This window comes from Hemicordylus capensis, chromosome 13 (assembly GCF_027244095.1).
Source record: "Hemicordylus capensis ecotype Gifberg chromosome 13, rHemCap1.1.pri, whole genome shotgun sequence".
Classification (NCBI taxonomy): Eukaryota; Metazoa; Chordata; class Lepidosauria; order Squamata; family Cordylidae; genus Hemicordylus; species Hemicordylus capensis.
The window spans coordinates 16,124,332-16,137,334 of NC_069669.1; the positions used below are offsets into that span (position 1 = coordinate 16,124,332).

At 46.2% G+C, this 13,003-nt stretch overlaps 1 protein-coding gene across 5 annotated transcripts in view; it reads right to left on the bottom strand.

The window, feature by feature from the left end:
* Positions 1–13,003, bottom strand: part of IQCE (IQ motif containing E) — a 44,134-nt gene that overhangs the window by 30,320 nt on the left and 811 nt on the right. For 3 of the 5 annotated variants that reach the window (XM_053275742.1, XM_053275745.1, XM_053275744.1), the window contains exons 2-10: positions 10,192–10,239; positions 8,340–8,382; positions 7,864–8,004; positions 7,272–7,406; positions 5,634–5,704; positions 3,479–3,592; positions 3,338–3,388; positions 2,682–2,752; positions 466–538 (exon numbers count right to left, since the gene is read on the bottom strand). In XM_053275742.1, the coding sequence (XP_053131717.1) occupies positions 466–538; positions 2,682–2,752; positions 3,338–3,388; positions 3,479–3,592; positions 5,634–5,704; positions 7,272–7,406; positions 7,864–8,004; positions 8,340–8,382; positions 10,192–10,239 (747 nt within the window). The remainder of the gene's footprint in view (positions 1–465; positions 539–2,681; positions 2,753–3,337; positions 3,389–3,478; positions 3,593–5,633; positions 5,705–7,271; positions 7,407–7,863; positions 8,005–8,339; positions 8,383–10,191; positions 10,240–13,003) is intronic. The other 2 variants (XM_053275746.1, XM_053275743.1) reach the window with 2 other exon arrangements.

A 13,003-nucleotide genomic window follows, 5' to 3' on the forward strand; every position in this document is an offset into this window, starting at 1 on the left:
GCAAGCATGAATTGCCCCCTTTGCTAGGCAGGGTCCCCACTGGTTTTCATTTAGATGGGAGACTACATATAAGTGCTGTAAGATATGGGGCTCAGTGGAAGAACATCTGAATGCTTCTATGCAGAAAGAACCAGGTTCACTCCCTGGCAGTATCTTCAGACAGGGCTGGGAGAGACACCAGCCTGGAATCTTGGAGCGCTGCTACCAGTCAGTGTAGACAATACACATACATACTAGATGGACCATGGGTTTGACTGAGATGGCAGCAGTTTCCTATGTTCCTAACAGTGGATAGATCTATCCATAACCCCTGTGGCAGAGTGATGGGACTGAGGCCCAGCTAATATTTATATTCCATTACCCACAACTGAGCGCCAGGAAACAAAACTAAGCAAGTCCAGGTTTTTATCTACATTTTCTATCTAGGTTCTCTCCTTTTCAACAAGCCAGGTTTTAAAGACATACCTCCTCATAATAGGCCTGCAAGGCGATTCTCATTTCCTCCGCATTGGTGGACTTCACATCTGTTTGGAGTTTGCTTTTTAGCAGAGCAAAACAAAGATTGGCAGTATCAGCAAGGCAGAAATTAACCACAAACAATGGTGAACAGTGCAGCCAACACATATGCCCGCTCATATTCACAAACAACATACCATCAGCAGTTCAGAATGTCATTAATATTATTAGTTCAGAGAGCAGCAGAGTAAAAATCTGCCTGCGGACACATGGCCATCGCCAACTGGCCGGCCATCTGCCTATTCTATTCTCCTGCCTTACACTAAGTTCTCAAAAGATATCTCTATCAGCCATAACTGGCAGAAACGATCATTATCCATAAGCGTCTTGTAAGCAAGTATCCATTCTCAGTGGTGCAAACTATATTTGGGCAGGGGCCAAGAAGATCCGGATTACTTCTGACCTGGACGTTTTAACCATTGTGTTTGCTTCTTCCACAGAACAACTTTGCAACCGTTAGCATATGCAACTGCCTTGTGCAAAGCCAGACCACTGATCCATCTTGCTCAGTGCTACAAACTCTGACCGGCAGCAGCTCGCTGTGATTTCAAGCAGAGAGAGGTCCCTTCCCATCTTTTGATACCTGATTCTTGGAGGTGCCAATGACTGAATCAAGTGCCTTATATATGCACAGCTCATTTATTTTAAACACTGTGAAGCCACCTTTCAGGAAATTCTCCCAGAGCAGAATACGTAAATGAAAAGAAATACAATAAAGTAACAAGGCCTAGCATGAAACGGCATTAAAAGCCAGCAGCAACTAACTAAAAGCCCAGTGAATAGGGATGGTTTCACCTAACACCAAGAATACTCTACCAGTGAACTATGGGTTCTCTTATTTCCCAGAGATCTTCTCTCCAGCTCTTTTACTGCTCCTTAATATTTTATTTATTTATTTTATTGTTAAATTTATATACCGCCTTTCATTAAAACAATCCCAAGGTGGTTTACAGCAAAATTTAAAAACAATATTGTAAAAGAGACACAATTAAAATATTAAGCTAAAAATATAAAACAAATCCGATTTAAAACAAAAGCATAAAAGCAATACAGAGTACAAAGAGCAGCAGCAGAGACAATCAAATAAAAGCCTGGGTAAAAACCCAAGATTTTACACTTTTTCTAAAAGCTGTGATGGAGACCGAGGAGCAAATAGCCACTGGGAGAGCATTCCAGAGTCTGGGGGCAACAACAGAGAAGGCCCTGTCCTGCGTGCACAACAACCGAGCCTCCCTCATTGTCGGCACCCGGAGCAGAGCCCCCTGGGATGACCTTGTCAAGCGGGCAGCAACCCTTGGGAGCAGGGGGTCCCTCAAATGTCCCGGGCCCAAACTGTTATATATGTTCAATGTCAAGTTTGGGACCTGAATCTCCTCCCCTACAAGCCAATGCAACTGATTGCCAAGAAATTTAGGACTGACAAAAGGAAGTACTGTTTCACACAAGGCGTAAGTAACCTATGGAATTCCCTGCCACAAGATGTGGCAACAGCCACAAGCCTGAATGGCTTTAAGGAGGGCTTAGACAAATTCCTGGAGGAGTGGTCTGTCAATGGCTACTAGTCTGAGAGCTGTAGGCCACCTCCAGCTTCAGAGGCAAGATGCTTCTAAATAAGAGTTGTAGGGGAGCCACAGCGGAAGAGGGGGCATGCCCTCATCTCTTGCCTGTGGGCCTCCTGGATGCATCTGGTGGGCCATTGTGAGAAACAGGACTAGATAGGCCTGATCCACTGGCGCTGTTCTTATGTTCTAAACCCACTTGCCTGCTCAGATCTCCACTGGGGATTCTGCTGGACCTCAACTGCCCCCAGTGGAGGCACAGCAGGTGAGGATGCAGGACAGGGCCCTAACTGTGGTAGGACCCCCATTGTGGAATTCTGTAACCCACAGACCCAGTCAGGTCCCTCTCTCTCTGCTTTCAAGCACCAGTTAAAGCCGTGTTTCTTTCAGCGCACTTTGGGCCTTGATAGTTACTGCTGGATTCTCTTATGGAGGCTTGTTTCTGGCATTCCTGCTTCTCTTTGTGAATTTGGCCAACACTTCACTCATCATTATGAAATGCAAGTTTTAAAGTTGTCCAGGACTGGTTTATCATTTGTCTTAGGGGCCTGAGAGGGTGGGAAAGTAGGGCAAAGAATTTTTAATAAATAAATGAAGTTCACATACTTAATAGTGTTGTCTTTCTCCTTGCACTGCTGCTCCAGTCTGAGAATTTTCTGTTTCAATCCGCTGATCATCTACCAAGAGGAAAGAATGCAGGGTTCCTCTTGAAATATAGTGTGCTTATAATATCGTGTGCACAGGGGTATTACTAGCTCCCCTCTGCCCCTTTCAACTGTGCTGCCTACAAAGATGCGACTTGCTTACAATACAGTAGAAAACCTCAGCCTGTTCCAAGTTCCTTAGGAACATAGAAAAGCTGCTTTATACCAAGCCAGACGACTGGTCCATCTAGCTCAGTATTGTCTACACTGATTGGCAGCAGCTCTCTAAGGTTTCAAGCAAGAGCCAGCTCTACCTGAAGATGCTACTGAGTGAAGCAAGGACCTTCTGCACGCAAGCATGCAGATACTCTTCCAATGAGCTATAGTTCATCCTCTATGTGGAATATCTTGCAGCGTTCACATGTAGTCTCCCATCCAAATGCAAACCAAGGTGGACCCTGCTTAGCAAAGGGGTCAATTCTTACTTGCTACCACAAGACCAGCTCTCCCCCTTCTCTGGCTGAGGCTGATCCTCAACTTTATTGCATAAAACTCTTTAAGGACGTTTTTATTGAAAAAGGGTGTATAAATATTCAAAATAAATAAAGGGGCAGTTACCATGCTGTTTTCATTCTTCGGCTCTGCCCGTGCCCAGGGAAACTCAGGGCCCTGTCAGGGGGGCAGAAATGGTAATGACGCTTGAGCAGATGCAAGCTTTGTGCCTCCAAAGCACTCCTGACCAAAGAGAACAGGGCTTACCTTGGCGGCCTCCAGCAGCTGTTCAATCTGCCTGTCCTTTCGGCTGTTATCCTCTTCCAGTCGCCGAAGCTTCGTTTTCATCCGATCCGTTTCGCATTTCTGGGTTTGTACCGTCTAAACCAAATGTGGATGGAAAGTCTTGGGTTCCCTAAAACTTCTCTTTCAGCTCCATCAATGATATTATTTTGCATTTAAAAAAAACCCCACAAAAATACACATTACCAGTCCTCTGACATCACACATCAGAACTGAGTAACCTGAGGAGGAGAGTGGATGAAGCGGCAAGAAGTTACCAGCAGGGACATAAGCGGCCGGCAGCACCACCACCCTGGGAAATGTGGGGATGTGCGTAGTGCGTGCCCTGACCACACCCCCTGCGTCAACGACAAAGGGGACATGGGCAGTATCAGGAACGGGACGTTCAGTCTCGCTCCCAGTCAGCACTGCATTCCAGCCTAACATAAGAACAGCCCTGCTGGATCTGGCCCAAGAATGCCCATCGAGTCCAGCATCCTGTTTCACACAGTGGCCCACCAGATGCCCCTGAGAAGCCCACAAGCAAGAGGTGAGGGCAGGCCCTCTCTCCTGCTGCTGCTCCCCTGCAACTGGGATTCAGAGGCATCGTGCCTCTGAGGCTGGAGATGGCCCACAGCCATCAGACTAGTAGCCACTGATAGACCTGTCCTCCATGAATTTGTCTAAGCTCCGTTTAAAGTCATCCAACCTGATGGCCATCACCACATCCCATGGCAAAGAATTCCACAGATTAATTATGTGCTGTGTGAGGAAGTACTTCCTCTTGTCGATCCGAAATGTCCCAACCTTCAGTTTCATGAGGCGACCCCTGGTTCTAGCGTTGTGAGAGAGGGGGAGAAATGTCTTTCTGTCCACCCTCTCCACTCCAAGCATAATTGTATACACCTCGATCGTGTCTCCCCTTAGTTGCCTCTTTTCCAAGGTAAAGAGCCCCAGATGCTGTAGCCCAGCCTCATAAGGAAGCTGCTCCATCTTGGTTGCCCTCTTCTGCACCTTTTCTAGTTCCACAATATCCTTCTTAAGATACGGTGACCAGCTGGGAGCTCCCTTTCCCCTAGCAAGGCAGAGGAAAGAGCTACCAGCCAGACTGGAATGCAGCACTGAATGGGGAGAATCAGGAACGGGACAGAGTGCTCCTTTTCCTACCAGGCCCCCTGCCTCTGCCATCATGGCCACTACCCGGAAGAGAGTTCATCCAGACCCATTCCTGATGCTCCCCAGTCAGTGCTTTGTTCCAGTGCCGACGTGGGGTTTTTCTTTGCCTCGGTAGGAGCAAAGCAAGGAAAAGAGCCACCAACCAGACAGCTCTGGCTGGACAGGAGAGCATAGCAGAATGTTTAGGAGAGGATGGTGGCAGCAGAAGTGGGGGGGCCATAACCACCCTGGGACATGAGGGCATGGAGAGAGCATGACTAGGACTGGGGAGACCCGAGTTCAAATCCCCATTCAGCCACAAAACTTACTGGGTGACTCTGGGCCAGTCACCTCTCTCTCAGCCTAACCTACTTCACAGGGTTGTTGTGAGGAGAAACTGAAGTATGGAGTACACTGCTCTGGGCTCCTTGGAGGAAGAGCGGGATATAAAATGTTAAAAGAAAGAAAGAAAGAAAGAAAGAAAGAAAGAAGAGACAAACTGGGTTTCTATCCTACCTTTTGATCCATAAGGGGAGTCTTACAGAAGTAACAAAATACAGTTCTAGCAGGGTTGTTTTTACCCCCTCCAAACTTAATCTACCCTGGGTAACCGATTGCCCTATATCTAGCTCAGTTCTCGCTGGGTTGCTCTGGCTGTGCCTCTTGACTTGCACCGCCTCTCACTCCCCCACTGCAGGCAATGGGGTGGGCTGCAGCCTGGCTGTGATTCTTCCCCTCCCTCCGAGGCCTGCAGGCCTTTCAGTGTCCAAGGGCAAAGAGGGAGAAGCCACAGGCAGTGGCTTTGACTACGGAAGCCCAGTTCCCTACTTCCACCCCGACAAGCCCTGCCCACAACACTTTGGCTCCCAAGCAGACACCACCCTGTATTTTTCAGACATACCTCCACAACCACAAAACCTTTCTGTTGCTTTTAAGTGGCAGTTCTGCACAGAGCACAGATATGGGCAGAAGCCCACCCACCTACCTTCTTTAGCTCAATTATTTCATCATACATATCTTCCTTCTCTTTGTAGTTTGGCGTTCCAGGGATGTAGCCTAGAAAAAGACCAAAACAAAGACGCAGCCCCTCAAAACAAGAGCAGAGGAATGCTACCAGGAATGACCAAATTCCTGCTACCAGGAATGACCAAAGCCTCCTGAGCTGAGTTGCTGTATTTTGTAAGAAGTACGCTGTCACAGTAATACTTAAAACCATGCTTGTGAAGGAAGCCCCCACTGGAGTTTAGGTCATTTCACTCACTAACCCCTGCTCCAGTGCAAGGGCCCAGAAGTTTAAATTATCATCCCACCTTTTCTCCAAGGAACTCAGGGCAACATTCATAGTTATTGGATGCATCTCCCTCTGCACATTGTAGCTTTTGGACCTGCCGGTGTGGTTTTTCTTGTCTGCATTTTTAATATTTTTTTTTGCATATATTTTGAGGGGAGGGGTTTGCATCCAAAGTAAGTTAAATATGAAGAAGTACCACTGAAATCAGTGTGCATGACTAATTTAAGCCCCAGTGATTTCCAATGGGACTTAGTCGTGACCAACTTCCTTTCCAAACTCAGCTACAAAAACAAAACAAAACAAATCAAAACAAAAAAACCCAAACCGAATGCAAAACAGTTATGAACTGCCCTGAGCCAGATCAGAAGGGCGGTATAAAACTTGAATAAATAAATAAATAAATGAAATGAAATCTAGAATGAAGACCTAAACGTTGTCTTCTTACTGACAAGCAATCAATGCTGATGGCAAGATACCAACAACAGACAGATGAGAGTTGGGTAATTTATGGACTGAGCAACAGAATTGGTTTTTGATGTTGTCTTCTATTGTTTTGCTGTTGTTTTTAAAACACGACTACCTGAGCTGCCCTGAGTGATCATTAAAGTAGAAAGTGCAGTGTGAGAATTTTAAAAGGAAGGCAAGGTTTCCGGTTCACCATTTGGGTTCTTAACCGCTGGGTTACACAGGGCGGCCCCACTATGAGGCGAGATGAAGCGGTCGCTTCAGGTAGCAGATTATTGGGACACTAGTGAAGCAAAAAGATGCCCTCTGGCCCCCCACCTTAAAAAAGGGATAGAGGGGGAGGAGGGTGTGTGCAATGGAGGCTTAATTTGACGCCGTCTCAAGTGCAAGGAGGTCTTGAGGAGATCGGATCTTGCAGTAGCAAGCCTGAATTGGCCCCTTTGCTAAGTTGGATCCACCCTAGTTTGCATTTGCATGGGTGACCACATGTGAGCACGGTCTGCTGAACTCCCACAGTTCAGTGGTAGAGCACCTGCTTTGGCATGCAAAAGGTCCCAAGTTCACTCCCTGGCAGCATCTCCAGACAGAGCTGGGAGAGACTCTTGCCTGCAACCTTGGAGAAGCCACTGCCAGTCAGTGTAGACAGCACTGAGCTAGGTGCACCAAGGGTCTGACACGGTTGAAGGCAGCTTCCTACATTTTACTACTGGGCGACAGCTGTGGTGTCTCAGGATCTCGATGGGGGAGTATTACCATTGGCTCTGGCATGGGGGGTTGCCAAAAAGGCACCGGAGAACCGACACCTTCAGCAACACAGTATCTCGACCAACTCTCTACAACGCTGGGAGCTCCTTCCACCCAACTCACCACTGCTAGCCGAACGAGCATGCTTTGGCTTCTTCATGCCCAAGGCTTCCTTCAGATATTCCGGCGTGCTGCTGGAGAGAAGGGACCCCCCAGGATCGATGTCGAGGTCTGATTTTAAAGGGCCCACCCATGCACCTAGGAAGGAGAGCAAACAACCAGGCACGGGTAACTACAATGAACGTGGATCACAGCACCAAAGAGCCAGGGGAAAGCAGCGCAGCCCAGTGGGTGGAGCTGGAATTCCTGCTCAGAAATGGACAAGCGAAGCCATTTGCTCCCAGCCTCGGCTGGCCATCTCTCCGACAGGCACGTCAATGACACAATGTTGACATGAGAGCAACGCACTAAGATGACAATCCTTAGCACACTTACTTGCAAGTAAGCCCCAAACACACAATGGAATGACACACGAGGAAATGTTTATAGGATTGGGCCCTTAAGACCATGACGAGATTTCCAGGGCTTATCGAGAGCCACTGTATCTATAGACTGCCTTTCTGCAAATGATTCAAGATGGTTCACTAGAAGCAAAACGTTGAAGGTAATGTGAGGAGCAGCCTGGGAAAGAGGAGTGGGTTTTGCTGGTCCTTACCTTGTTTCAGAGAGCCTCGCCACAGCTGCCTGGATGCTTTAACCAGGGGGATTTCAAAGCGTTTGCTCTCCATAGCCCTAAAGGACTTCAAAAACCCAGCCTTTCTAGGGTGGAGACATGTGCTAGAGGTATATGGAGACTCTGGCAAGCAACGAAAAAGTGAGTGTTACCAACTGAGTAAGGAAGAAGCCAGCCTCTGCCAATCCATCCCCAATCCAAACTGCCCTCTGCTCAGCCCCATGGCTGCTCTGGGTGAGTGGGGGGGAATGTTAAAGAAAGCAAGAGCAGCAATCATGTCACTTCTAGTTCAGCCCCAAGCCAAGTCTGGCCTCTCCTGCTCTTTACAGAGGCACACCTTGAGGCAAGGAATGCCACAGAGAGCCACAAGCCCTGGTTTTTCACCTAGCCTCTGTCCCCTACTGTGATCAAGCCGTTTCAGGGAAAGGGTATCACGTTAAAGACCTGACCAGTCTCACCTGGTGACTTCGGAAGCTTGTGAGAAGTTTTCTTCTTCAGTTTCTGAAAGAAAGAAAAATCCACTTGCACCGACATTTGCCCACAGACACTTATATGGGGTGGGGGGATAGCTTATTTACTGCTCTGATTTGCCACGTAGCTGCCAAGGCATTCAAGGCAGTTTGCAATTTGATACTAAAAACAAGCTAAAGGGCCTGCTAAAACAGCAGACCCCTCAGACCACTCTTGAGGAACTTATGGAGTCAGCTGCCTTGGCTTGCATTACTTCTTTCCCACTGTCCTTCAGGATGCACGGCTCCTTAAATCTACATGAGAGCTAAGAGGCAGGATTAACCTTTCCCCAAGAAATAACAAAGGCTCTGCTGCAGGAATATGTATGTATCGAGTCGTGGAATTCACATGAACAAACTGGACTGACAGATTTAACCATGTTCAGTCTTATTATTATTAAATGCTTATTATTTATGTATGTATTTATTTGAAATATTTGTACCCTTCCCCTCCAGTGCAATACTGCTTGGGGTGGCTTACAACAATAACATAGACATATACAAGTAAGAAAATTATTTTTTTTCCAAAAAGTCAGATTAAAAACAATTTTTAGGTTCAAATTAAAACTGAAAGTTATAAAAAGCGAAAGAAGCTAAAGAACCTAACAGATATAACAAAATAATGATATTAAAAAGCCTCCTTAAAAAGGTGTGTTTTAAGATTTTTAAAAAAAAAAAACACTGAGAGAGGGAGCATGGCGAAGCACTTCAGGGAGGACGTTCCAAAGCCGAGGGGCCACAACTGAAAAGGCCCTGTTTCTAGTCCCCGCCAACTGGATCTTTGTTAGATCTGGGACAGATTGCTACACCAGGAAGTTGAAAATGCTCAGCCAACCAAGCCAATAAAAGGACAGTCATACATCGTGTATACAATGGCATCACTGCTCCCTCTAAGAGAGATTTCCAGATGTTGTTGGCTACAACTCCCAGAATCCGCAGCTGCAATGGCTTTTGCTTGGGGATTATAGGAGTTGTAGTCAACATCATCTGGGAATCCCTCTTAGAGGGAACATAGGGTGGCATACATGTACAAATTCCTTACTCAGTTCCATCTTCAGATTGTACTCCATTCGCAGCATAGGAAGCTGCCTTATACTGAGTCAGACCGCTGGTCCATCTAGCTCAGTGTTGTCTACACAGACTGGCAGCGGCTTCTTCAAAGGAGCAATCACATCAGTAATTATTTATTTTGTGTCTTGCAGAAGAATACAGTCTACTCTGCTTACACTGAAAACAGTTATATGAAAAAGCTTACTAGAAGCACCTACTTATGTAGATGTAGTTGGTGTTAGAAGTAGTCATTGTAACTACTACTAGAAGAATAATGCCTGCAGTTTAAAGATCACTGAATAGTCCAGAGTTCTGTAGCCTTCAAGAGGTCACAGGAGTAACTGGGCAAGTCAAGAATTATTGCCTGAAAGCAAATGGTTGTAGAGTATGAAACGAATTCACGTGCCTGGTACGAAGAGCTGGTTGCTCAAGAACAGAAACCGCCACTCAGTTGTATGTAAAACAGAAATTACTGTGAAACAGAAACAACTTGCTTGCTTTGCTTAGATGCATTAGAGGGATTCCACAAGATTACGTGCCTTGCCTGGGCCCCAGTGGTCTCCTCCCAAATAGGAACATTTTTTAAAAAAGATACTTCCATGCTAGGATATGTTGGGCAAGGCAGAGCAGGGAACAGATTAGCTCTACGGTAATACACTGGATTATCAGAAAAGGGTTATGGACACTAAGTCTGTGGAACTCAAAAGAACAACAGGCTTCCAGAAAACAGCATATTGCTGGCCAAACTCACTGTTTCTGTGTCAGATTCATAGGTCACTGCAGAGAGGCTGTCCTCTGCCTGTGGAACAAACATGCACACACTGTAACATTATACTCTTATGATATATAAAATAGCTCTATACAAAGCGGCTTTATTCCAGATCAGATCTCTGCTCCATTTAGCTTTGCCTACTCTGACTGGCAGTGGTTCTCTAACTTTTGCTATCTGAGCAAAGAGGCACTTTTAGAAGTAATGGTTCTTACATTTAGCAGGGGCAGAGCAACTGGTCCTATCCTACCCCAGCACAGCATCCCTCCAGTGGTTGCTGTGGGTGTCTACTTTATGTTTCTGTTTTGACTGTGAGCTCTTTGGGGACGGGGGTGGGAGGGACTATCATTTCTTTTTTCTACATAAACCACTGTGAAAACTTTTTTGTTGAAACGCAGCATCTAGTCTAGATATTAAGTAATAATCATATTTCTTAGCCCTACTAACCTATGATAATTTAATGGGAGATGCCTGAGACTAGAACCTTCTGCAGGCAATCTCAACTACTCCAGGAAACATCTCTGAAACTAGCTCAATAGTCCATCTGGGACAGCGGCCAGACTGAGACACTAGAAGAAGCAGATAAGAGCACAGGGCATATCAGCTGTGTGTGTGACAGGATATTTTCAAGTGTTCTGCAGCTGGGGATGATAGGATTTGTAATCCAAAACATCTGAGGACCCAAACCTTGGGAACGCCCACATTTCAGGTGGGCAACAGAGAGGCCTAAGAGTCCTGCCCAGGGCCCTACATGAACTGAGTATGCACCTTTAAAAACTCTCCAAAATCCCCTGCACACACAATGCTTCCTGTCTTTCAAAGCAATACGGAAAAGGTTCCCTGAACCTAAAGTAAAGGTAAAGTTGTGCCGTTGAATCGTTGTCGACTCCTGGCGACCAGAGAGCCCTGTGGTTGTCTTTGGTAGGGGTTTACCATGGCCTCCTCCCGCACAGTATGAGATGATGATGCCTTTCAGCATCTTCCTTTATCGCTGCTGCCCTATATAGGTGTTTTCCATAGTCTGGGGAACATACCAGCAGGGATTTGAACCGGCAACCTCTGACTTGCTAATCAAGTCATTTCCCTGCTGTGCAGGCAGTTTGAAAACCAATGCCACAGTTCACAACCACGACATCCTTACACTGCATTCACTTAATCTAGTTTTGGTCTAAAACCACTTGATAGTTCGTCGTCACCATCTATTGCTGGCTGTCACTCTGGTGATAGAGAGCTTTTAGCAACAGCTGCTGGGCAGAAGGAAACAGCCACAGAATTTCTGGAAAGATGGTTAGTTGTAATAACAGCCCTGGGAAAAGCACTTGAGTGGGACCCATGGCAAAGCTTGCCCAGATCCACGCTGGAATTCTGGGCTTTCAACAGATATGACCCACAGAGTTTTGGGTCATATCTGTTATCCTCTGAAATCATGAGAATCAAGAACCTGCTTTTTTGTAGATCTAGAATACAGTGATGAAACGGTCAAATCTATGCTTGCATGATTGACAACAGAGCTGTGGAACACATTCTGCAACGTATTACTGAGCAGATGAGATTTAAGGCCCTCTCCTGATATTAGCAAGAATGAACACTTGGAAGATTTTAATTTCCTTTAAAAATTGGGGGGGGGGGCTTTTTTGTTTCTTTGAGATAGGCCACCCTTGAAAGAAGGGCCTTGCAGTTCATTTCCGCTGCCACCTTCACCGGCCCTTGTGTGTACAAATCCTGTTCTTGGGTTAGATTTTGATCTCACACTATATGAAAGGCAGGGAGGTGCACAAGGCTAGTTTTTAGAACTGGGGTGGTAAGAAGAAACAGAAAGTTCTTGACTTTGCTCAGTGTGGCAGGCACATTCCACGAACAGCACATCACAGTGCTTTTAATTTCCTGAAGTCACAATCTTCATGGCATCTTGGCAGGCTATTTTTATTATCCTTCAGGTATCTGATCTACATCTCCCTATTGCCCTGTTACAGTAGTGACCAGACTGTGAATCAAGAGCGTGCAGCACTGAAGCTGGTGGATAAACAGCCAGGGTACACATGAATTTCTAATAGCTAGACTCTCCCAGGTATTTGGCCCTCCTTTACAGAGGAAGATAAGAGAAAGAGTTGCAGAACTTGAGACACACACACACACACCACCCAGCTACCCTGAGCCATTTTTGCCCTGAACCATTTTTGGAAGGGCGGTATAGAAATCAAATAAATAATAAAATAATACAATTCCCTGTTGTGGCCAACAGCAATGGATGATGGGAGTTGTTGTCCAGCAACAGCTGGAGGGCCAGAGTTGTGCACCCCTAATAAGAGATACAAACTTCAACAGGAAGTCCTGGAAGAACCATTTTCATTAGAAGATCCCAAATGTTAATACAGAAGTGAAGGCACATCATAAGTGGCTTAAGACTCAGGCTGCAGACTGGCACTGCTTTAAGAGGTAGATCAATCAGCTAAAGCTTTAGTTGATTAATTGGTGTGCATCAGCTTAAACATTTTGATCTATGGATCTGAAAATCAGGGAGATGGTTTTCCTTGTTTGTTTGATTAGGATATATTTTAGGCGGCTTTGATTCAGAGGCCTGACTTTGCTTACAGGTTGCTGTTGGAAACGGAATGAGGGGTAAAGAACTTCTGAACAGAGAGGCTCCATTTTACCATGGGAGCCCTTACTCATAGCTGTTGATGGGCATGCCCTCAGCGAACTGGTCTAAGCTAGAGGTTCTGAAACCTGGGTCTCCAGATGTTGCTGGACTACAACTCCCATCAACCACAGCCACAATGGCCCAGCCTGGACC